Source organism: Oryzias latipes, chromosome 24 (assembly GCF_053564925.1).
Source record: "Oryzias latipes strain Hd-rR chromosome 24, Olatipes_Hd-rR_3.1".
NCBI classification, from domain to species: domain Eukaryota; kingdom Metazoa; phylum Chordata; class Actinopteri; order Beloniformes; family Adrianichthyidae; genus Oryzias; species Oryzias latipes.
This window is the reverse complement of record NC_136260.1, coordinates 18,861,458-18,888,491: the sequence shown is the minus strand read 5'-3', so window position 1 is coordinate 18,888,491 and position 27,034 is coordinate 18,861,458. Positions and strand designations below refer to the sequence as shown.

Genomic DNA, 27,034 nt, shown 5'->3' with positions numbered 1-27,034 from the left:
TAAAAACCAGTGCAAAAAATAATTATCAAAAACAATCATAAATTAATTAATGGAGTTCTTCAAATATCTTGGTTTAGGTTTCTATAATTTCTTAAATTATATTTTCTCTAAAAAAAGTCCCAGCAAGTAATCCCCCAAATGTATATATATATCCTTATCTGTGGGCCATTGGTGTAAATGTATGGCCAGGTCATCACAATTTGCACAAATGAGGGCTGGGCCCCGCCAAACTTCCAACAGTGGCCGAGCCTGGTCGGGCCATATTTGCAACACCCCTTGTGGGCCCCCTTTTTTCCCGGGGGTGCCCCCCTCCTGGGCGGGGGCGGCGGGCCCCTGCCTTGCTCCTCCCTGGACCATCCGTGGGCCGGGTGGGTGGCTGCCAGGAGTGCGGAGCGGGTCTCCCTTGGGGGGTCCTGGCTCGTACCTGGGGTTGGGGCGGGGGGATGCCCGGGACTCCTGGGTGGTGATGGGGTGCTCGTCTGGGGCTGTGGGCGTCCTTCTCCGGTGGGGCCCTGCGTTGGGCTCTCCCGGCGCGGCGGGGGGGCTGCTCTCCTGGTTGGGCGGTGCTCTCTTTCCCTCCGCGCCTCCCTGCTCTCTGGCTCTGGGGGCCTCGCGGCGGTCCTGCTGGCCCTGGCCTGGGTGGCGGTCTTGGTCGCCCGGGGGGCGGTTGTTCCCTGCCTGTTCCCGTGTGGCGTTGGGGGGATTCCGGCTGCCGCTGCTGCTGTGGCGGGGGTCTTGGGGTGGGGATGGCTGGGCACTCTCCCTCCTTCTTTTCACGTTCCACCATCCATTTTAGAAGAACATAAACACTCACCTGAGCACAGGTGTTAGCTCACCTTTGCACTAACAGTTTGCATGATTGAATGAATGAAATATTTCACACTAGTTGGTTTTAAGGCATAAGTTGCGTGTGAACACTATCTGTTTTTTGTGCATGTCGACATGTGGACATTTTTGCAGCTAACAGGTGTGTTGATAACATTTGAGTGTGTGTGTGGACAGGCCCCGCCCTTTTTGTACTACATTTGAACCTTACCTTAATGATAAACAACCAGTAAACTTGTTGCTTTATGCTGCTTCATGGTCTTATCCCCCCTCCCCTCCCATTATCACCCTCCTACCCCCCTCTCTCTCTAACATCCCTCCCTTTTTCTTCCCTTCTTTCCTTTTCCGTCCGGTCCAACACCCAAAATTTTCAAACATGGTTGAAATTAATAAAGTTTGGCCTCAATTGCAAAAACACAAGAGGCCCTCAGCTCTCATCTGCCTGCCCAGCTGTTGGACAGGACAAGTTAGGAAAAAAAAAAAAAAAAATTTGCACAAATGTGGAAAAATTGTTATGTAGATATTTGCTGATTCATTTCATTCATCTGATATATGGTTAGCTGGAATTGTACTATTTTTTTTTATTGGTTCTTTGGGCTTCCATGATTAATGAATTTCTCAATGTAAGATAAATAAAATTTTAATCAAATCGAAAATGCAGAGTTTATTTGGTTTTTTAATACCAACACATTCTCACAATGCAATACTACTATCTGAGTAGAAACTGTCCACTGAAGTTGGTGGAGAAGACCTTAACTGACTAAGTAACTAAGTTACAAACGTGTCTGATGTCATACAGTTAACTGTCTCTGTTCTTTGAATGAAATAACTTTAAACTTCCAGCTGATTTAATGATCACAGATAAGCACTGCTGTTCTGAACTCTGTAATCCAAACAAAATCCTTCAGGAAAACTTAGAAATCCTCTTAGGTGTCACCCACCGTCAGATGATTCAACCCTATATGGCCAGTTTAGACTTTTACTACACAGGTGGTTTCCACAGTCTTTTACATCTGACGTCACCCTTATCTGCATTGGCAAAATCCCACGTAGGTCAGCAAATGTTCTTTTCCAAGTAGGAAAAATAAACACTGATGTTCTGACTGATGTTCTCTGTCTGATACAGGATAAATTTGAGCAGCACTGCACTCTACGTCCAAGCAAGCCTGCGCCTTGGCTCACTTTGATCTGCAGAATGAACGTACGATTTTACAAGTGACTAAAGTTCTCTCTGGTGTACATCATCATCATCAAAAGATGTCCCTGATACGGTGTTTCCCACGATTTAGGGATTATCCCCAAATCTGTGTTGGACCCGCACACCCACATAAATTCCCATTTGCAGACACTTCAGACTCCAGACGACCCTGTCATTGTTTATTCAGGCACTCAAACACAGCTCTGGTACTCCCACCTCCCTACAGTGCATTGCTTGGCTCTTGACCCTCAAGTCGTTGCTGACAGCTGCTGTGTAATGTCCATGTGTGTGAAAACAGACTTGTAGGAAGATGTTTTATGACCAAAAGAGAGTAAATATTTGGAATCAGTGAGCGTGATAATGGTTCAGAGGAAAAAAGAACCCAGAGAGTTACTGTATGAATGGAAGTAATCACAAATATGCAACCAAATCTACTGTATATGATAGTAAGATCCTGCATCCAGTAGATTATAACTTTAAATGCCCTGATACGTTTAAAACTTCAACCTGCTAAAAAATATCCATCTGTTCTTTGCAATCACTGTAGCAGTGCTGATGTGTGATGTATTTGCTTTGCTAATTTAGAAGCTCATGTGTCTTTTTGCTGATAAAAGCAGGGAAGTATCGGGAAAGTAAGTAAGTGGGTCAACTCACTTGCCAATCAAAACAAAAATCACATCTCTATCACTGTGTTCATACAGAACAAGTTTGTGTCTGCTGCCTCTGTTTTATTCCCAAACATGCCACTAACTACCACACGCGGTGATTGTGTGTCCGTTTGTCTTATATACAGTCAATGCATGAAAGACGATGATGTTAAGACATCAGGTTCAGTGCTCTACATGAGCACTGGTCATCACGTCTCCATCTCTGGGATCATGAGATCATTCAGAGATTCTCTCAGTATGGCGTATGGCGTAAATGGTAAATGGCGTATACTTATATAGCGCCTTTCTTCCTACAAGGACAAAGTGCTTTACAGTCACAGACCCATTCACCCAGTCACACACACATTCACTCACACATTCACACACTGGTGGCGGCTCCGCTGCCAAACACAGACGCCCGCCTACCACCAGAGGTAAGGTGGGGTTCAGTATCTTGCCCAAGGACACTTCGACTTATAGGCGTGCAAAGCGGGAATCGAACCTGCAATCTTACGATCATCGGTCAACCGCCCTATCGCTGCACCACGGCCGCCCCAGTATGGTGAGGTTTACCATCTACTGTAGGAGCTGCATCTGTCAGCGGTACTAACATCTCTGTGAGTCAGTTTGACAACTTGCTTTCCAGCATTAATCCGAAGGAGGTTGTTGTTTTTGGACTCCGCCCACTAATTGTGTCATCAACGCAGAGTTCTTAATTGGTTGACGCAACGCGGATTCTTTGTCAAAGTTTGGATACTTGAACGCGGGAACATTGTGTCCGAATTTTCATTCTCCACAGCTGCCAGACCCCCTGCACCACATCTTATGCTGTTATGCCCTTTTTTATGTCTAGGGGTACCTAGAGGAGGATGTTTTGTTATTAATTTTAAAGTGGCAAAAACTTTACTTTTATGTTATGCTCCTCCAGGTCCCCCAAGACATCAAATGGGGCATAACAGACGCTCACAAAGACCTCTGATCACATCTGTATATTGACTTAACAATGAAAACGGCCGCCCTTGACTTGCAAATCGCGTTTTCATTAGCTGGGTTCACACCGCCCTTTGCCCTTATAGCCTTATTCTATGTCAGTCAACATTTCTGAAAATATCCAAGACTTCTTAAAAGGCTTATTGTGCTCTGTGTGCACATCCTCTTTCCTTTTGGCTTTTTCCTTCAGGGGTCGCCACAGCGAATCAGCTTCCTCCATCTAACCCTGTCTTATGCATCCTATCCCCTAATATCAGCTACCTAGACTAAGCATCCTTCTACCTATCTAGTCACTATACACACATACATACATATACATTTATGAACAAACATGTACATAATATTAACATTTTTTAATTTTAAGTTTGTTAAATTGTACATTTTCATTTGGGTTTTCAAATCTTGCTGACAGAATCCAAACACAGCTTGTTTGCAGAGATACTCCCTAATCAAAACCGTATCAAATAGATTTGTCAGGAGCTTTAAATCATAAGAATGTCCCTCCAACAATAAGTTGAATATAATCTTCATACCTGAACAATGAGTCTGTCCAAAAGGTGCAGCGAGAGGAAAATGAGTCATGCAGGATGCATTTATTAGAAACAATATGATGCAATGCCAGAGGCAGCCCACTGACAGAGCGTCTGTCTGGGTTCACGTTAACTTGGTTACCCCTGTGTGGGCTCCGAATCGACCCCAGGAGCATGTGCTCTCATCTGGCACACAGCTGAGACCCAAATGCCGCAGATTCACAATTTTTCACACCAAACCAGGCGTTAGCTCCGATAGGTGTGACTTATCCACTGCTCTGGTTTACCTTTCAAAACCCTCGTCAACATGCAACACAACCAAAAAAGCTCTTTCATCTAAACTCCAGGGCAGCAGTTTGCGTGTGTAAAGCCCAATGCTCTGATTGTGCATTTTAAAAAAAGAGTAAAAGAATAACAAGGTCCACTGTACAACTTAGGTTCCTTTTTAGGGGATATGAGAGGAAACCTTGGCAGGCCAGAGTTTTCCATGAAGTCAGCAAGCGAGGCATTCCAGGCCGAGTGTGAGATCTCTGGGAGGGTCAGTTGATTAAATAAATCATCTGATTTATGTACCTGATATACAGTTGATATGAACTTGTTTAAAAACTTGCACAGCTGGACCTGAATGAGGCTTGCATGAACCCAAACTGTATACAACACGACTGGGAGGAAAACCGCACAAATTAAATATAAAAGTAATGAAGCAAAAAGGTTGAGTGGATCAGATACTCAGCTAAATTCATTCCTCATCTTTTTTTGATGTTGTCAAGCAACGAAGAGGACGATCCTGCCTCATATTGATTTAAGATCCGATCATTTTTGTATCGCTAAACAAAGACCAATTTAAGAGCTAAATGCTACTAAGGTGTTTGCAAAAAATAATAAAAATACATTATTTTTCTCTCTATGCCATTCCTAAGAAGCACCTGTAAGGTTTGTAGGACAACACAAAACAATAAAGACTTGTCACTATTTAACAGATGAGGAGGCAATTATTCACTTGGAAACTTTTGAACCATTAAGGGTAAAGGGAAACTGGTAAATCGAGGCAGATACATTTTAATTTAAAGCCTTTTTTACACTTCAAACACCAGTTCTTAATGTCTGAAGGAAAAGACTGCATAGAAAAAAGTCAAGACACTGAAGAACATGGGTACAGCAGGAAAAGAAGGCTTGGGGCGGAGGGATCAACAGGTGGGTGACATGTGACACCATAGTCTCACTAGCAAAGAAGAAAGAGTTCATGGTTTGGATTCTGATTTTGCTCTTGGTATCAGTAAGCATTTCTGGTTACTATCTTGTACTCTTAACTTTAGCATACGCTGGTCTTCAAACAATCCCAATCAAACGAGTCAACAGCACTATCGCTAAAAAAAACAAAAAAAAACACCAACAAAATGTCATGTTTATTCTGGAGTACTGACTGCAAGACAACTGTCAAAACAAAACCACGGATCTAAAGGTTAAGAAAAAGCGTAGCTATTATTTTGGCGTGAAAATAGAAGGGCGTTGAGGAGGCACCAAATACAAGAGACCTAAAAATCTAATGTAATTCAATTCAATTTTATTTGAATCTCAATGGGCATTAAGGCCCGTACACACCGGGACGAATTTCGCGCGCGATATTCGCCAACGTTTAACGCCTCGTCACTAAACAAAGGGCACCAATGTGAGTGTGCACACCGACGCGAAAAACGCCACGCGTAAAAGCGTCATTTTTTTAAAAACGCCTCGGGTTCGTTTTTTTGGTTTGACGTCAAAAACTATACGACCAATGAAAATGGCCCTTTTGCACACGTGTCTGGAGCTTCTGAAGTTACAGTAAAACACAACTTGGGGGCGCTCAAACACAAAACTGCCTTTCTGAGCGCACATAATATAGAAGAAATAATAAGAAATACTGACGGATATTCTATAATATCCCAGAAAACGCTCATGATACTTTTTCAGCTCTTGTACCAGTCGATAAAACTCCCCATGTTCTTCTCTTCTCGTAACTATGGGATGTACCCAAAATCGACGTCTTTTCCGGCGTCTTTCATCATTCAACAGAACAATAATTTCTTCATCGCTGGAACTGGAGCCAGAGCTACTAGTGGTTGAAATATTCATGTTTTCTTTGTATGATTCTGACAATCACGTAAATACTTGCTCTCTTCTTCTGAGTGAAAAGCGACTTTAAGAAGCGTAAAGTTGCGCAGCGCCACCTTGTGTACAGGAGTATTTCTGTCTTACTTTAAGCGTCATCTAATGTCAGCGACAGAAATTGCATGTTCGCTCGGCTCATCGTCAGCGAAAATTGCCTGGGTGTGAACACAAAAACGTGTTGAAAAACGCTGGCGAAAAACGGCTGGCGAATATTCATCCCGGTGTGTATGGGCCTTTATACCGGTAATTCTACTATAATTACCGTTATATAATGTAGTTTGATAGACAAACATGACCAAAACAAAAAAGATTAACTCAATCCTAACTACTAACAAATGATGCCACCCCTGCAAAGTGCATATGGAAGTCCGCACCCACTTCCTGAAAAGATTTTTATTTATAAAATTGATGATTCCTAATTTGCCATCTCCCCTGATCTGATTGTATTATATTCTATTAAATAGAATATTATATAGCAATATAACCCAACTTGCCAAAAATGTGGATTATATAGTTAGCATTTAAGAAGGGGAAGTTTTATTTTCTTCAAAAAATTAAAAATGTTTCCCCATGTTTCACTCATTAAAAACTCTTCATGAGTACCCAAAACAAAATTTCTGCTCTTTACGCTGAACTTTTTCAAATGCAAAATTCCTTTTTTGAAAAAAAAAAAAAAAAACTTGCTGTCAAACTACAATTTCCATCCATACTATACTTGTCCTTTTTGTGGTTCGATACAGTCTAACACATACTGGAAATTGAACATTTTAGTTTCATACTGGCTTCAATGACCACTGTATTACATTTTACTAACTTTTACGCTCCTTCCCAAATAAGCTTCTTAGTATAGACAAGTTTAAGCAATTCAGCCTTCTTTTATTTACAAAAGCTAATCCAAAGCCTTAACCTGTCCTACTTTCAGAGACCAGCAGGGGTCCTCAGTCTTCACTGTTCATTTGGGGCCTCAACTGAAGCCTTTTCCAACATAACTGTTTGAGAGATCTTAATACCTGATGAGGCTTCATCTGACCATCACTAACTTTAACCACAACCTATCTAAGGGAGAAAACAAAAAGATCTGGCAACAAACGACTGAAAATCCTGGTTTCTTCTTTTCCTTTCGGCTTTTCCCTTCAGGTGTCGCCACCGTGAATCAGCTTCCTCCATCTAACCCCGTCTTCTGCATCCTCTAGTCTAACACCAGCTAACTTCATGTCTTTGTTCACTGAATATCCTGGTATAAAGGTTGTTTAACTGAATTAAAAGCTGCTGTGACACATGGATATTGAATTTGGTGTCACTGATTGGGGAAAAAAAATCAAACAAAACCTGAACACAAAGCACGACCAAGAAAGGCACCGATCCTCACGTGTTTTTTATTAAATTTGCTTTAAACTTTTTTTTTCCCAATAAATTCTTCAATTATCTGATCTGACCATTATTTTTACCCTCGAACTTCTGCTGAATTTCCCTTATTTGTCAGATATTTATGTACTTATCTGTCACTGTAGTCAAGGTTTAGTCAAGTCCCACATATTTTTACACAAGGTCACTTATTATTAGGGAGTGTTCAATGAGGTCTATAAACTACAGAGACTTCTTCAGATTCCATATTTGCAGAAAGCCATCTGGAAGCCCTACTGTTTGTTCTCCTTTGCAAAAAATGATCTCACTCTTGATCCCTTTCCTCCCTGAACAACATTTTATTATGCAATATCATGTGTATGTCATGATAAAGGGGCAGCTGCACATTAAAACAAACACAATGATTCAAATTCTTGACAAAGGCACAGAGATCTCTTTAATTTCTGCTGCTTAGTTTAATAAGGTGTGACTCCCCACTTTCACCTTCTGACATGAACTTCAGTGAATTGTATTTGCTGTCTTGCAGTCTGCACCTGCCTTTGCCATGGTGGGTCACTGATACATGTGCACATTAACCAACTGGGTATATTTCAACTCTTTTGTTCGGACAGCAGATGTTGTCCTAACCTGACATGCATGTGTGTGGTAGAACACAAAAAGATCAGTTTACACTCCAATAAGAAAAACAAAGGCATATATAAGCATCTGTGCCTGGTTACACACAGAAAACAATTCTATTGAAAATGTAGAGCTGTTTGTACAGCAATTAACTTTGCAGCATGCTCCTCTTACTAAAGCCTTTATGCCATCCACTGATGTGTTCAGCTAAAAAGATGAGGATGGGAGGTTTTAGTGCCGAAGCCTCGCTCATAATCCAACCTAAACAAACAGACTTAACTCCTTGATTCATATGGTTTAAATCAGCTATGAAAAAAAAGGTCACTGATGGTTTTGCTATTATAAGAGGTTAGGTAATTTAGGTTTAGGTAATTTTGGAGCCGCATTGTTTAAATTGAATGAATAGTTTATTATTAAAAGCTTTTTTTCTGACTACAACATAAAAAAAAGCATTAGGGTTAAACTGTTTTTGAAATCCCAACAAATGACACTCAAACATGAATGAAAAACCTCCAAAATAAATTATGTTAGAATAATACTTTAGTTCCGTTATCTCTCTTTGGGTGAACAAAATAGGAAAGAAATAACCCAAAAAAGTTTAGAATGACTCTTAGGCATATTAATTAAACAGTGTATTATGGAAGAAAACATATTTTCATACTTGATCTGTGAAATGTAAAGTGATTTCAGGAATAATGTAATGTCCAAAAAATGACAAATAAATAAGTGAAATAGTTAAGTAAAGCATTATAAGAGTGTGAATATTTTAGTCCACACTGTTTTTGACTAAATTCCCATTTCATGGATTTAACGTGTCATAAATTGATCTTCTGTATATCTATATCCAAGTATAAATATATATCTATATATCTATATATATAGATATATGTATCCCTCTTTTCAAACCAAAGCCAAATCAAACAATAAGGGATGATTGCTCAGCCAGGTACTATATTTCAGACCCGAATTGTGCATTTCAAAACATAAATTCCCACTTGAAAATCTCAAAATCCTGCCAATGATGGGGAAGCTTTCTCAGCTCTCATAATACATGTGTGGTCCTTTCTACTGTGGCACAATTGGCCATCTGAATGCTGTCTTGTAAAGCTATCACGTGTCATGTCATATGATGCGGGAGATCATTTCGAGCCTAATGACCACGGTCGATCAAATCAAGTAATGGATCTTATCAAAGTGTCATATGGACCCTAAACTGCATTACCGGGTGCTCCGTTTTTTTAATCTCTGATCTTATGATGTTCTGTGGTTTTAAACGGACAAAGATAAACCAAAATAAAAGCCTTGATGGTCATTTTATACATTGCACTACATGCGTAAAGTTTAGTATTTATGTTACTTACAAAAAGTTGCGGGGATGCTTGTTGGAGTTTCTGTGCTTCTCTCAACTTGCACTTCATAAATAATTTGCCATAATGATAATTTCATAAGTTTTTGACAAGCTTTAATATTAAAGCTGGCACTTCCCAAAGAACAAGAGGCTGTCTTAGTCGGGTTCGTCTATCAAAGGATCATCCCTCTTAGGTACAAAGAAGAACTCTCACTTCACCTTTTACATAAAAAATTGACAAGTTTGTGTCATAATCATATTATCACCACTTATTTATACTTTAAAAGAGGAAAAGAATACATCACAGATTTACAGGAAACAGACAAGTATTTGAAATGAAAAAAATGCACTTATCCTCCTCCTCAGACGACGACCTTGAAAACTCCTCAGTTGTTCTATAAATCTAAGGTGTGAGTGTCTTAAAGTATTTACAGAAGCCTCCTTGAAAACAGAAAAAAGGACAAAGTTCTTCAAAGGATTCCTCACATCAGAACAACACTCCAGCTGATCTGGGCGTCCTTTAAAAACAGAAGCTTTTTTTGACTTTGAGAAGGGGGCTCCTGTTCTAAAAACTTTCCATCATCCCTTTGTTCCTCTGCTTTGAAGCTCAGACTGATACTTATTTTGCTTTTATGACTGATATATAAACTTTGTGTGAAAAAAAAAATGTATAACCATCACACAGAGACAAATTATGTAAAAAATGCATGCAAATACGGCTCGTGGAACGACCATCCCTGTTGTCCCTGTCCCTTTGATAAAGAAGCCATAGCTTCAGGCTGTCCAGATGGCTGATGGAGACAGAAGGGGAGCTTCACTCAATCTGCAGGGTCACCTCACCCCGTCTCACTGTACCAGAAAGTGCATTTGTGGCTTTAGTTGAGGTCTAAATGAAGGGCTGGGGGAAATAGACCGCAGGAAAATGTGATTCATGCTGTATTTGTTATCTCACTGTGTACTGCCTTACTCCCACAAACTCAGAGGAAAGCTCAAATGCAAGTCTGATATCTCACAGTGTGACCTCATCAAGGCTGGAGTAAAAATAAAAGCTGAGTCTTGTGGGGTTTTAAACTTCCAGCTCAGTTTTTGGCCATTTAGCCATTTTCACCTCCTTTTCTTCCTTCAGAAATATTCTGCACTTTCTTGCTTCTTCAGTATTTAAAAACCTGCAGATTCAGTCATTTCTTTTTGTTCACTATTTAATGGTTTTATCTGAGTTAAAGACTTTCTCAGATTAAAGTTGTGTTTTGGGTGTTTTTACTATGTTCTTGTGACATATATAAAGAACATTTAGCTCAAAATTTAATTTCTGACTGTTTCTTTGGTTTGGTCGTTGCAGCAAAGAAAATGCAGCTGGAAAAAAAGCATCTTTGTGATGTCGAAAATAAGCTAGGTGAGCCACAAGCTCCCTTCTGAGTTTTAAGCAATTGGGAGAGGAAGGGGGGCGTGGTTGCTCCGTGCCAACGGTCCCGCCCGCAACTCAGAGGAGATTTTCCCCAGAAGCTACTGCTGCTTTGCAGAAACTACATCCTTGAAAATGCCTTTTAATTTTTTTTTTATTTTGGGGGGAAAAAACAGCATTATTGTAATTGAAACACAACTGGGAATGCTTTCAAGATAGATCAGTAATGATCAAAGTGGGTCTTTCAATCACATTTGAGTAATTATATCTTTTCACCTTTTTCTATCTACCTGGAATTGTCGTGCCCCTGTGTTTATACACACCTTAGCCCCAATATGTTGACAAAAACACATTTTCTTAGTAATTGTAGTTTGTAGTTGTTTTTGGCATCGAAGATTAACTTATAATTAAGTAGCTCTAAATCATAACCTGCTGTTAACCTTTTGTTTTGACCATAAAACAACAAAAACCCACAAACCAAAATCTAAATTCAAAAAGAAACTAATTCTGAAAGCGTCTCCTGGCGTCACAACGTGCCTTTTTTTACTTCACCGATATGTTTTTGGCAGGCACACAAGCCAGCCCCTGCTGGTGAATGACTGTGATCACATCAGATGACAGCAGATCACAAATGTGACTATAAAGTCCTTGAATAAGTGAAAAAAGTCTAATTTTTTCAAGTAAATGTTACATTTAGCTTCACAAATACTACAAACAATCGAACATTAGCGTTTAATTTATGTTGCAGACAATTTTGAGAAATTGGATGGACATCACACTGCTCAAAAATGTCGTTGAATCTGCTTTACTTTTTTTTTTAAACGTACAACTTTATTAATGCATCAAAACTTTTATCTTTTGTTTTTTTAAGAGTATAATTTTCCTTTTAGAACGGCTCATTTTTAGTCATAAGTTCATATTTTTTCTTCTCATAAAATATTGACTTTTTCCCCAATACTTTTAAGACTTTTTTTTCATAATTTTGCAACTTTATTTCAATACATTCATAAATTTATATTCCTTCTTGGTGGCCCTTATACTCCGTCTTTAAAAACTGTTTTATTAAAGTGAGTGTAAAAAAAAAAAAAAAACTTGCATGAAACTTCTCCAAAGTTCCACACAGGAAAGGAGTTAGATATTTTTTACATAAAAAATTAAAGCAGAGACAAGGTTAGGAAAAAAAAACTGCTGTAGGAGGATGTTGTGAAATGTCTGGCAGAAATTAGGTTACTGTACAGCCAGGATTCACTCGCTAATGACCTACTATGATATGCAGGTTTGGCAAGTCATGCATTCCAGACGTATTTAGATCTGGAGCAGATTCAGATTCTAAATTAAGGCAGAGGGAGGATGGAAAACCCATCAATGCAGCAAAGTGATGCTGTTGGTATCCTCTTTTTAAACAGATCACTGCATGATCATTTTGCTTCATTGCTCAAAGGTGTCAACTCCAGATTACCCTTGCATCCTCACATTAGCATGTAGGAGCAGCAGCCACAGTTCCCCTGACAGCTGGAATGTAACATTAATTCCTGCAGAAACGGGTTATGCGTTTTAACACAAGTTCCTCACTGGACCGATGTTTTAGGTGTAAAGCTGGGAGTCCTCTGTCACCAGCCCTGCGGGGTAAACACAAATCACCCATTACTGCTATTATTATTATCACTATTATTACATCCCAGAGGGGGACAGCGCACTTCATTCAGGTTGGCTTGTTGGGAGATTAAGCAGATGCTGGAAACAAATTGGAAAACAAATTCTTCTGGGAATTGCCAAACGAGTTACAGCCTCTTGGCGCTGTCGGCCCGAATCATTCCAGCTCTTGGAGCCAGTGGAGAAGCGTGACACTGGCAGAACTTTAAACTCAGAGAAAGTTGAAGGCTTCGATCAAAGATGTGACCCGTCGGAAAATCAAGATGTTTGGATGACAAAAATTAGTTTTTAGGAATCAAAACATGAATGATTTCAACCATCACAGAAACAGAGCTGACCACACGTGATGGGAAAACATTTTGGGGTTTCTTTGGCACATGTCTGTGTGGAGGCAGAAAAACCGAAGCTGCTGGGGCTTCATTGTCTCTGGGGGCTGAGGGAGACAGCTTAGTGCTTTGGGAATATAATTAACACTCAGTTGGTTGACATTTCCAACCCCATCAGAAATGCTCATGTTCCCATTTTTTAAGATTCTCCTCTAAATTGTTGACTTAACAGCCATGGGGGCAAATTTAGTCGTTTCTGTAGAGCCACTGCTGTGAGGTGTACTACACAGAACTCCATTATTTACAAGGGGTGCAGACATTCACCATCCATAATCAGCTTCCTGCTGAGAATCAGTATTCCTATCACTAAGGAGACATTTCTCCAAGAACTCAAATCCATTTGTAGCTAAGTGCAGACTGTAATTGTGCCACTTAGGCAGAGGACAGTGTGCAGTGATGTCAGCTGTGCCATCTCCACATACAGCATCGTTTTCTAAACACAAAGCACGTTCTTTCAGGCAGTTGATGCAAAAACAGGTTTGCATAGATTTCCAAGTATAATGCTCTAGTCACATACACCTGTACGGGTGCCGAGGGTTCTTTGGGTCTCCCGGCCAATGAAAGGTCATGGAGAGGAGTGGCTGCATCTTAAAGTCCCACTCTGTTTTTTAGGGTTTTATAAACTTTGACAAAAGTGAGTCTTTTGCAGAAGGAACAATGGTGGCAAAAGTTTTCTTTGAACCAGAGACAACTAAGCTTAACCCTGAAGTTCCTAAAATTAGCTTGATTTTTCGACAGCGAAGGAAACCTTTCACAATGATGCACCAAAGAAATTACAATATAAAGTAAAAGCGCTCAAAACTCAAGCCAAATGTTTTTTCTTAAAACTTGGAAACAGGATTTGCATTACAAACACAAAGCCCTGCCGGTACAAAGCAAATTAAAGAGTAAGAATAATGACAGCCTTGCTAGCAGCATTGTTTCCGCCATCAATCCCTACTGGCTGCACGCTTTACCAATTCCTTTCCTTTTCAGGTCAGGAGTGGAGAAGCGTTGTGACGGAGCCTTGTTCTTGTAAATCTGTCAGTTTTTACTCCACAGACATAAACATTTCATTATATTTTATGCCTGAACAGTTTTGGAACCAAGAAGCTTTACCTTCTTTCTGATCCTGAAGGTTTAACAAAAGCTTGAATAACAAACCAAGGAACAGCTTGTAATTTTCCTTTTCATGCAGACTTTATGTTCTTTTGAGAACTCCATTTCAAATAATAAGCATATTCTTGATTACATTCTGAGTATTATAAATGTGTTGCAACAGCGGAAATATTCCTGTTTATATATTTCTGAGTAATATTCTGTCAGATGACGTTATCAAACACAGTTTTGGTTTGCGTCAACAGCTCTCATGCCTGCCAGTACCATGATCCTCTGTTGAAGCTGATATGATATTTTAAATTTAAACAAACATGTTTTTCTTAGGTGTAGATGATGCTTATGAGTGCCCAATTCTCATCCAGACCACCCAAGAGGAGGGTCAGATTAAAAGTAAAAATAAGAAACAAACAAAAAACTATGGGAACTTTAATTCAGCAAACCCAACTGAAGGGAAAAGTTACGACAGTCAGAAAATATGTTTAAGGGCTGTGAGTCATTTCCAAGCCCATTGTTGTGGGAATAAGGGAATTTTGACCTGTTTTTTTGTGTGAATATGCCCATTCCAGAATAGGAGCTTCATAATTCTTGTATTCTTATTATTAATAATGTTAATATTTGTGTTATATTTTAAAAATACACTGCAAAACACAAAAATCTAATCTTGTATCTTTGTCCAGTGTCAGACATAAATATCTAATTTCACTTGATATAAGACAGAACTCTTTTTTGGTAACCTTTTAGTGAGATGTAATGACTTGTTTTAAGACAATGAATCTTTAATGCATATTTTAAAATGTCTTATTTTAGGAATATCACTAATGTATGATACCTAAATATGAATGTTTGTTGCTAATTTCAAGATTCCCTTTTTCTTAAAACAGCAGGCCATCAAAACGTGTAACACAAAGTCTTACCAAGACAAATTCTACTAGTTCCATTGGTTGTTTTTTCATAAACCAACATATAGACAGCGGAATATCCAATTCAGGCTAGCAATATGAAAATGCATTCTGCAGTTTAGAAATCAATATGAAAAATAACAATTGAATCTTAGGTTTTTAAAAATATTTTTTTAAATAAATACAAAATCAACTGCCTTTAAAATTTTAATGGATGCAATTCAGCCATGCATCTTGAAAATACATTATTCAATACACTAGTAAAAAATTACATTTCAATTTATTGTTTGCTTAAACTAATTTTACAGCAACTCCAAATCTACTCCATTTTAATATGCCATGGTGTTTTTTTTCCCACTATGGGTGAAAAATCTTCCATACTTAACCCCTTTAAGAGATTTGCTTGCTAATTTAAAGAATATCTGCCAATGAGGTAAGAACTGTTTTACGTATTTCTAGAGTGCCTGTTTTTGCAGTGATATTCCTAGGAAAACATCCTGTATTCTAAATCTTGAAACCTGTTTTGACAAGGACATTTTTTCCAGTGCATGGTTATTCATAATGTAATAATTAGAATGTAAAGCTCATAGGACTTCCTTCTTCAGAAGTCTTTGAAACCACTAAAAGTGATGTCAGATAGGAATTTGAACATTTGCTTCCTTTTTAAAATCAAATTTCGGTCCATTTCCAGTGTTGATGGAGCTGCAGCTCATGTGTCAGCTCCAGTGAGCCTCTAATCTGGTCGGATTAGGACATTAATCAAGCACTGGTGACCAACTCGCTCTAAAAGCTCCAGGTAGTGAAAAAGGCACATCATCAAATATGGCAGGACATGAGATTAAATGCGTGTTTCAGATGAAAGAGAAGAAAACAAGTAAAGAGTTCACTTTTCTGTTTAAACAAATCTCATGGAAATCAATTCTACAATGATCCAGCTGCGACTCAGCGCACAGTGAATTGTATATTTAGAGTCTGGAAAAGAATCAGTAGGAAATGCCAAATGAGGAAGATGGAGATCTCACTATTGTGTACTAGTTCGTTTGGATAAACCTCAGTCAGGTTCCGCTGTATTAAAATAAGGTCATGTTTATGTTAAGTGAGTCAAGCAGCGCTCAACTTTCCATTGAGTCAGTGGAGCAAACAGCAGACGTACCATAGGTAAACATTTGCTGCTCGTGACTACGACTTGGGAGCGAAAGCAGTTTGAGTGACTTCTGTGAACTTTCTCAGATCTATCCTTCAGGGTTTGTTTGACGCTGAGCTCGCCATTTAATGCATGTTCCTTCTGTTCAGCTTCTGAAAGCATTTCTTCTAAATTTTTTCCAGTCACTAAAGAAAAAGTGTAGCATTTTAGCTCCAAATGTTATTTCTTTGCATAATTTACTTGAACACAATCAAAAGTTATATTTTAAAAAGTTCAGGTTCTGGTTTTTTTGAAAAATTGAGGGCTGTTTTATTTCCTTTAGACTACAATGTGTTCATATTTTTTCCTTGTATGTATTATAGCTTTATACTATAGTCCGGGCGAATATGAATGTTACGAATGTTAATACACAGTTTTTCGCAATAGCAAATGGGTCTATGATGGACAAGCCATTGAATATCGAATTTTACCATCAACTAGAATGTTGCCTTTAATTTTATTACGTTTTTTTGTTTGTCCTTCTGTCTTGCTTACTGTATTGCTTGATACAGAGTGAATACACATTTATAAATCATTTTATTATCAATTAATTAAATTGACTGTCGGTTAATGGAAGCTTAATGATCGCAGTTAATGGTCAATATTTCTTGCAAAAAAAGAGATCTAGGAAACTATTTGTGGAGTTTGATTCTTCGAAACAAACTTGTGCTTCACTGTCGGGACAAAAACAAGCAGTAAGAGGTGAATTTTCCCTCTGAAATTATGCTTTTGATTACTTAACATATATGATAAATGTATACTTATGGCATATACTTACATAGTGCTTTTCTACCTACAAGTCCCAAAGCGCTTTTCTGTCACAGACCCATTTACCCAGTTACCCAGTCTCACACACACACTGGTGCCAACCTACCACCAGAGGCAAGGTGGGGTTCAGTGTCTTGCCCAAGGACACGTTGACTCATGGGTGTGCAAGGTGGGAGTTGAACCTGCAATCTTATGATCATGGGTCGGCCACCCTACCGCTGCACCATGGCCGCCTCACCCCATATATAACACTGTCCACCGCTAGTGAGTCCTCATTCACCAGCTGCAGCACAGCAAGTTTCAGGTTCTGTGGCCGTCATAATGAGTCTTCTCAAACACTCTGCTTCTTGTGAAAAATGATTTAAACGTTAAAACTAACAATATTCAAATACTAACATTAGATTTAATATTTCTTTCTTTCGTAAGTGACCTTGGTATAAGCTGGTTAATGCGCTTTGAGGTGTCCATTATCAGAAATAAATGGACTTTGCAACAGCTTTGCGTTGGACCCCTCCGCATCGTCCATTAATTTCTGCTGATAGACACCTCATTGGCCATTATCCCTTACTTCTGTCATGTTAAGTGTGAGGTTTCTCAGTTAATTGAGTATTCAACTCACTTCATAATGGAACAGCTCTAAATAGAAAAGTTAGTGCAGGTTTTGTGTCTTAAGCTATGTTCAAGAATGTGTGTTTAGAGCGTTTAGGATATGTTTTCACACTGGTCAAGCAGGGAGGGGCTTCTTATTATTCTTTTGCTACCTTTTACTAACACATACTCGCCACCTACATTGGAAGAGGCTTGGTGAGAAATATTGATGTGGTAAATATCTTGCGAGTCTTGCTCAAGAATTTTCTTTCACAGCTCCATTCCGATATATGAAAGATTTGGTGTCATATAATTCTAGGCCAGGAATAAACTGTAAGTATTAATTTCCTCTTCCATTATCAATTTACAAACAGTTGGTACTTGTGTAAATTAAAGGGGACGTCATCCATGTTACTACCAATTCTGAGTCCCTGGTTGGTCAAATTTCAAAGTGTTTCAACTTTCAATGTGCGTTGAAAAGATGTTCAGTGGCCATGTACAGCAATGAGTGAATGGGAGAGTTATGAACTCAGAAGCACAAAATGGACATTTACACACGCTTTCATAGAATTTCATTGGAAGTGATTGTTTGCACAGGTGTTGCCAAAGGCAGTGTGAACATAGCTTTACATGTATATTTCTGCCATAATAATCTCCTCATTTAGGCCAGTAATGGTCCAAACTTCCAATTTGATAATCTTACTTCTAGTGTTCATGTGTTAATAAAGAACTTGGAAAGTCATACAAGCCAAAGCAACTGGACTGCATGAAAAACATTTCATTGTCTTGTTTTTGGATGTTTTTGAGGGGTAAGATTGTCTATTTTGGGAAACAAAATCTGATTAAGCTAAATCCGTTTTCTGTCCGACGTGTTATTTTTGGTTTCTGTTGTTCGTGAACTTGGTCCTCCACACCTCCGTTCAGACTGTTTGCACTGAGCTTCTCAATTTCACATTTGACAGAATTGCTCCTTTGCTTTCAAGTTGCCTTTAGGAGCTGAGATTTCATCTAAATGTAAAGTAAATCATTTAAATTTTAGTGAGAATAAATGTGAATTTAGAGCCCGGAGCCACAATGGTGAAATGGACGACGTAGACTGCAATGAGATTCAAACAAGCAAAAAAATCAATTTTTCTGGAAGCTTTTATCACATAATTAGATTTTCTTTTTGTTTTTATGTCTGTCCCTGTTATTTATTTAATTTACTCAAATTAAAAAAAAATCATGTGGAGATTACAAACATCCTCTAAGGGAGTCCAGCAAAAAATAAAACAACAAAAAAATGAGTAATATAACATGTTAAACAAACAAACAAGCAGGTTAACAAAAATACATGGAATTTAGACTCTGATATTTGTTTGTATTTAACCAACCTGATGAAAATAAATGCAAGTAATTTCTTTCAGCAACATATTTCAAAAGTAAGATACAGAAACAAAAGTGATTTTATCCAGTTCAGTTCAGGATAGTGAACAGATTAGGCGTGTGAGGGCTGGCTTCCTGCCTTATTTGCTTCTGATTACATGGATCAGGTGTGTTTAGCTAATAAGGAGCTTCAATGGCAGCTTGGTTGGAAAACTTGAAGGACACCAGCCCTCTGGGCCTGGATTTTGAAAGCCCTGGATTTGGGGATAAATTCAGGAACACATTATTGCCTTGTGTATAAAAGCACAGTCTGTTGAGTTGCCAGATCAGCTCATCCCACCCAAAAGTACAGCATAAAATGGAATTTGAGGACTTTTAGTAGTTGTTAAATTTTGCAAATATTTTTTTTTTCAAGTCATTAGGCAAAAACATTTCTCAATACTAAAAAGTTTTTCAAATGAAGAGAAAATGGCATTTTGTAAAGAACATAAGAAATTGAATTTTACAAATTAGGTTTTTCCATGTGTGGCATGAACATGAGGAGTCATCAATTAGGTTTGCCAAATATTTTTATATGCCAAATACTCATTTCAATTCATTTTCCTCAAGGATGTCTACAATTTTTTTCATGGAATATTTAAAACTATGGAGGGGATTGTTTAATTTTTGTTTGTATATTGACTTTTCATGCTAAAAAAAAAGTTTTTTATGGTAATAGTTTTATGATAAAATGTAAAAAAAATGAGATGTCAAAGCTTTAGCTCGAATGAAAGGGTTTCATATTTATTGCTTCATCTATACTGGGTGTTTTGAATTACAAGCAATGAGCTGTTTTTGAGTTTATTTACAATAAAAAACAAAGATTTTTACAGTTTTTATTCAAATTAGGGTAAACAAAAAAAATTGAAAAATGCATGCATGGATTGCTCTCTTCGCTCTTCCTCTACATCATACATAGGTTTGGGGTTTTTTTGATTTGAAAGGTTTCTGCCAGCCATTTTTCTAGTTAATGCAAATACGTAAATATCATGAAAAATGGAAAAATAATAATTTATATCTAGAAAAATTATTTAATTTAAAAAAAAACACCTCACAAAGATTATTTCTAAAGAAAAATGAGAGTAAAGACCATGAAAGACCAGAAATGTATAAAACCAGTATGTTGACTTTGCACAACTGCAAAACAAAACAATGACAAATGTATGCATTTACTCTGACGCCACACAATCAGAGAAAATGAAAATTTAAAAGCCTTGCTCTAATAAATGCTGACCTGCATTAGAACACATTTTTCTAGATGCATTCAGGCTGGGACTCTTCCAGAATTTTCTACGAATGGACATTACAAACCACAGACTGTGGGCACATTGATATGAATGAGTAGTATGAATTTAACGGGTTTCAAAATAAGATCTTCATTTAGAATTTTTGAGTGCATTTAACTACAACATGACGCACGTTTACCAGCAATAACACAGAACCAGTCTAAGAGGTTTTACAAGCGTCATCATGTGGAAATGTCACCATGTTTAAAAGGATTAAGGACTAATAAAAATACACAAAAATGGCTGCAGTGATAATAGGCTCCATGCTGTATAATAATGTCCATATACATGTTTGCTTCTTTGCAGAACTGAAAGGTTTCTGCATAAATGTTTCTTCATCAAAGTTTTTCATCCTCTCAGCTGTTTGAGTTCTCAAGGACAGCCCCGAGGCAAAGTCCTATAACTGCTAATTCCAAGCCTCTTCTAAAATGGAAATAGTGCTAACAAGCTTTGTCCTGTGACTACTGGGTTTATGTGTCATATAGGAAATGTTATTTTCACAGGAAAAAAGAAAATAACTGGCCAAAACTTAAACAGGAATGTATCAACAGCAAAAATGTTGGTCTAAGCAGCTTCTATTTTGTGTTTATCTTGGTATATAACTGAAGCATATATGGAGGACATTTTTTATGAAAATTAAGATTAAAACTGCAAAAAAAGCCTGAAGTTGTTGTATACAAACTACAATCAGCTCTGCTTTATACGGATGCTTCCTCATCTGAGCTGGCATCTGGCTCAAAACTGTACAGATGAGAGCTCCAACATTTGTTGCACCACCAATGTTAGGTTGGGGTTGTGAGGGGCTGTTAGCTACTGAGACAGCGTTTTAACAAAAGAATGACAAGAAATTAGCGCACGTTTACTCAGAAGCAAATTTCTGATGAAAAATCAGTTTTGGCTAGAAAAGCATACTGATAATTAAAATACCACAGGGAATAGTTTTAACAGATTAAAGGATGATTGGAGTAGGATTTAAAAACATGACGTTAGTCTGTGAAAATACTTAAATAAAAGTTCATTATTCAGACAGCTAAAGCAGAATAAGTTTAACAAAAAGAAAACATCAATTAAGGAAGGAATTGTTTCCATGTGATTAAAATGATTTTGGATTTCCCAGAAACCATAACTTTATCAATTTGACTCTTTAGAGGCACCCCTTTGATTTAACCCAAAATTAATTTGTGATGCTGCCTCTTTTCTCCTGCCACTGCATGCCGTTCCTCCAGTCTGAAGTTCTGAGCTGAAGCTTCTGCCTCCATCTGTGAGGATAATGACTCTATGGTGGAACAGCTGCTGAGACTTTTCCTCCGTGTGCTCTCAGCCGCTCACTGCACTAACCTCTTAAGCTGACTTCATAATAGTGAGGATACTAATGTAAGTAATTACTATTAACAATTCAGAATGTGCTCTCATTACATAACAGCTGAACATGGAGTCATGCTAACAGCAAATGAATAAGAAGATATATTTATTTAATGTGAGTGCACAGACAGAAATGGTACTGACCCAGAGGATTTGAAGAACTCAACTGTGTTGTCTTCAGCATCACATCCATACATCACGTTTTCTAGACGCCATGTGGACAACTGATGCTGGTGGCATCATAGCTGGAGGAGAGCCTCTGAAGAGGAGTGTTTCTGCACCAGCGGGCTTTAACCCTGCCTGGATGTCATCTTGGGATTTTAGCAACTCACACAGCTTAAGTGTCTCTGCTCTTCTCTACAGATAATGGATTGTTATACAGCAGAGGTTCTCTATCAAAAGCAATAAACACTCAATTAAGTCAGTTTGTTTAAGAAAATTTATATTACAAGGGTGCTATTTGAAAAAGATAAATTTTTAACTAGACATTAAACGTAAAGTTACTGTGATTGTCTGGGTTTGAATTACATTTTAATAAGCATTCAAATTATTTGACCAACAATTTTAAAGCCAAATTTGGACATAACGGTTTCTCTTGGACTAATTTGAAGACAGATTTCAGATTCAAGGTTGTTGCCATCATGGCGAAGACCCAGCTAAACCCCTAGCTTTTCCAAAATTTGAGAAATTAATAAGACAGACACAGCTGATAACTGTTGGAGCATGGTAATTACAAATATAAAATGAAATTATGAGATTTGCCAATATGAATCACCATTATAGTTCCAACAGATACTCAATCTAACAACAAACGTGATCAAAGTTGGTCGAATTTCTTTCTGCAGTAAATTTGGTCTCTTTAAATCATAGAGAATGGAGACTATATTGATTAACCTAACAAGGTACCTAGTGGTTGCTTATTGAAATGACCTGGCTTTATTTCTTTGACTTAACGCATTTTTCAAATGGCATCAAACAGGATGTTTGAGGGTTTTATGTCTATGTGGTCAGGGAGTTTCTATCAAATACAATTTGATTTCAAATATCAGTTTACATCTTTCGTTCACGTCTTTCTTTGTCATTCTGGTGATATGACATCTGTCCAAGTATACATTCAAACCATTGGGAACCAATTTGATCATAAGATACACATTTTTCTTCCTGAGAATACAGTTCTTCTGGTTTTTCACGACTATTTTCATTATCCTAACTCCTGAAAAAGACAGGTTTTCTTATCCTGAAGTTGTTTAAACGTTTGTTCTCAAAGAGAAAGTGTCTAACTTCACTTAACAAAAGAATCATTTGACGCAATTGGTTAATTGTAACAGATGGGACTGATTGTTCAGTAATAAAATAAAAGATCCAGGATGTGCAGAAGCCGGAGTATAATTCTCATGTTGCAGTAATTCAATAAAATGGGGACATGAAAATCAATGGTTTTATTTGTATGAAAATACAATAAAAATGCTGTGTAATGATTTGGGAATGAAAGATAATGCTTTAAATGGGAAATGAATTAACTTTTGGTCGACTCAAACAATAAATGCGGGACTGAGGCAATGCTTTATCTATTATTTTATTATATTTTCTGCAGTCTGCTGAGTATCAAATTTTTATGTGATTTGGGAGGCATCTCCCTTTCATTTATGTTGTGTAAACAAACTGTTTTATCAAATTCTTCCTTTCACAATGGCTGCCTCCCTTCTGAGACAACATGTATTTAAAAGTTACATCCACCTTGCCATGAAAAACAGCACAACTGCCACAAATACCCCAGCGTGACATGTTCCCGTCCTCGTCAGATGTCAAATGTGACATTAGCTCAAACAAAGGAAATGAGACGTGGATTATTTTAGGACGCTACGATGTGAATTTGTCCTCTGTTCACCATAAATGATCATGCTGCAGCAATGACGAGACGACGGAGCCGAGAGCCGGGTAAATGTCGTGGGAGGATGGCTGTGACACAAAGCCCCCCTCAGCCCCAAACTACCAGCACCCCCCTCCCATCCTACAGGGTGTTTGTCTTGCTCAAAGTTCCCTCACATCCTCTCATGGTGTGTCTCACATCACTTCAATCTTCCCACTGATGTTTGTAAGTGGACACCCTGCCATCTGCCTCCTTTTTTTCTTTCCTGAAAGCACTCCTTTCTTTATCTTTGAATTTTTAGCAGGACAGAAGCAGCATCATGTCCTTCATGAGCAGCTCAATATTCAATCAACATGAACTTTATGTAACTGACTTGTGGGATCACATGATGTATACTTCAGGGAGGCAGGTGGAGCAGCAGGAAGTGGAGAAGTGATTAGATCTTTATGACAAATTCAGACGTCAATCTTTGTGTTGTGGCATCCTGGAGGCTTACAGTTACAGAAAGTGGTTACAGAAACTGGAGGCTAGGTTAGTGTACATAGCTGTTAGCGTCTGATAAGGTTACAAGTCATGAATGACAACCGCAGCAGTCACTAAATCCAACAGGGTCAGATGAGAGATGGAGATAAGGGGAGATGCAACATTAGGATCATTATTTCCTCATTAAAAAATAATTTAATTATCATTCTGTTGCCCTGAGATCATTTAAAGATCTTCCTCTTGGTGATACTTTCAGGTTTTATGAAACGACTGTGCAATCAATTGCATTTGAATGAGCACAGCGTGAACATTAAAATAGTAAGCTGAGAAAAATTAAGCTTTGTGAAATGAAAGAGGTGAGATCAGTCAGACTGAATGAACAATCTTGTGTGGATGGTGCAGACTGAGGTCAGGACTTGTGATTAGGACTGACTGCACTGGCCTGGAGAGCCTGTTGAAAACAATGTTTCAGCTTTTCTTCAGTTTCTTCAGGCTATAATGTTTTCTTCGTGTTAGACTTCCTTAACAATTAGTTTGCTAAATATTCTAAAGAAAAAATATGTTCAGTTATTCACTCAGTTGAGAGAACACAGTGTATTTTGCTCTGGGCTGCAGCTGATTTAGGACTCTAATGAACTAAATAAAATTTATATTTTCTTTTCTGAACTCTGCCTGTAAAACATTTTTTAAGCTGGAGTGCATGATTTAAGGACTATTTATGAGTAAAAATAGTTAAAATTTTTTCAGCTGCAACCAAACAACTAATATTTTGGATATTATTTGAGAACTTTTGTTGCCAGAGCTCATTTTCTGGTTAATTCTGTGCGTTAGTCTGGTTTATATATATTTTTTAAAAGTGCATGACCTTCCAGCCCATTAACAAAGTACACATGAACTTCCAAAAAGGTCTGCATAAAACTTGCCTACCTATGGTCGTGATCACCGTGATGGCGAAATAGAAGGAGCCTGCGAAGTTCCACTGCAGACCGGCTTTGTGCGGCTTCAAGAGCAGAACCACGTTCTCCAGTTTTTCGAAGTCCGACGTGGACAAGTTGAACCTGTGGCGGAGGTCCTCCTTGCGCGCGCGCAGATCTTTGCTCTGGCTCGTCTCCTTCTTGGATTCCAGCGCATCGAAGATCGCGGCACCAACGATCAGGTAGGTCAAGGTGCAGAGGATGAGGACGAGGGTCCGCAGGTTCTGCCTCTTCATGGTGGTGCCGGCGTGCGTCAGGGGCGCAAGGGAAGAGTCAGCGCGGCGCTGCGGGACGCACAGCTCGGTTTGCTCATGGCTCTGCTGGTCTGACGGAGCAGAGGAGCTGTGATTGTTTTATGAGTGGGGAGCTGTTCATTCAGCACCACTCCTCCCGCCCCCACCAGACCCCTCCCTCTGGATTTTACTTCCACAAATGCCAGTTACACCATGACAGCGGGGCCCGATCCGTCCGCAACACGTTTTTGGCACAAAAAATAATTTATTTAAAACATTTTTTTTAATGTTTGTTATTAAATATATAGTATGTTATATATACAATATATTATATACTTTTTGTTCTGCAAAATCAAATTCAATTAGAATAAAGGAGAGGGGGTAACTCTGCTGGCCAAAAAGTAAATTTTAGAAAATATAACATTTGGCTTGTAAATAAAAACACATCATCAATAAACTAAAGGTTGGCTCTTAAATTAAGAAGTTGTTTCTTTTAGACTGTAGAAAAAAAACAAATCTGAAAATTCAATTTTTTCCTTAAAATAAAACTACAGTTACAAAAATAAGTTGGCTTAACCCACAGCAGTCAAGAAGGGGTTAACGTTTTGGGGCTATTTTACCTCAGGAAAAAACAAAACAAAACCCAAATTGTGTTAAAAGCTATTAAAGTTACCATCCAAACATGAATAACCCAGGTGTTTTGAGATTGAATTTTTTTCATTATTGTTTCGCTGAACAAAAGTTTATGTAAAAAAAAAAAAAGGTTTTGTATATTTCCTTATTTAACACTTTTTTTTCATCCAAAGCATCTGGATGGCTCAGTTGGCACACGGTAAATCAGGGCTTGATTCTTGCAATGAGCTTCATACAGTGTGAGTCCTTGGGCAAGACCCGTTGCCTTATACTGCCTGACTATGTGGCCATAAAGGGGCCCAGGTCTGGATCTCCCTGTGCCGGTCCCCATCCTGGATAAAATACAGGGTTGTGTCAGGAAGGGCATCCAGCATAGAAATCTCTGTCAAACCTCTTGTGGCAACCCTGAAGAGATGTGCTGAAAAGTGAACAACTTTTTTGTTCTTCTAAACTGGGATTCATATAACTGTGATTCTATAAAATTAAAGTTAGGGTTTAAAAGTCTTTAAAGGTAATAAAGCTTGTCACATGTTTTGGTTTTACGCTTTTTCTGTTCTCTTCTCAAGTATTAATCTACAAACCTTTGTCCACAAAATTTCTTCCTCAACTTGTCTTGAAGCTTTTTTGAGTTTATCTCAGAAGGTTTAACATGTTCTCAGTAAATTTCCCTTCTTTTTACATTTCTTGTTTTATGGCTGTATTCTGTCACATTGGCACAACTCATCATCCTTAACACGCGTTTTTTCCCCAGCATTTTGTTCTTTGTTGTCAGTTTTTGTGTGTTTTAGTCTGTTAGGTGAACCTTTCTGTTTCCCTTTATTATTAGAATTCTCAGGTTTTAATATTTAATAAGATCTTCATTTTAATCTAACATGAAATTAATACTTTAGCATGATGTTTGAAAGATTTCTGTATCAGTGAATACAAAGTGAACACGCTGTTTTAAATGTGAACGTATTTTAACAGTTTACCAAGTAAAAGACGTTTTCTAAAAACAAATCAATAAATTCTGGATTTATTTATAAAAATCTAGAATGTTAATATCCTGTTCTTGGTGCTCACATTTTTGGGTGTTTCCTTCCAACAGCAGCTCTATTATTCTGACCGACTGACTTCATCAGAACAATTTAATTTTTTTTTCTT

The 27,034-nt window shown here is 38.1% G+C and overlaps 1 protein-coding gene across 1 annotated transcript in view; it reads right to left on the bottom strand.

The window, feature by feature from the left end:
- The window catches only part of kcnk3a (potassium channel, subfamily K, member 3a), a 32,985-nt gene extending 7,599 nt beyond the window's left edge, over positions 1–25,386 (bottom strand). Inside the window, exon 1 of the mRNA XM_004083438.5 lies at positions 24,979–25,386. Within this exon, the coding sequence (XP_004083486.1) occupies positions 24,979–25,261 (283 nt within the window). The 5' untranslated portion in view covers positions 25,262–25,386. The remainder of the gene's footprint in view (positions 1–24,978) is intronic.
- Between the last annotated feature and the right edge of the window lie 1,648 nt (positions 25,387–27,034).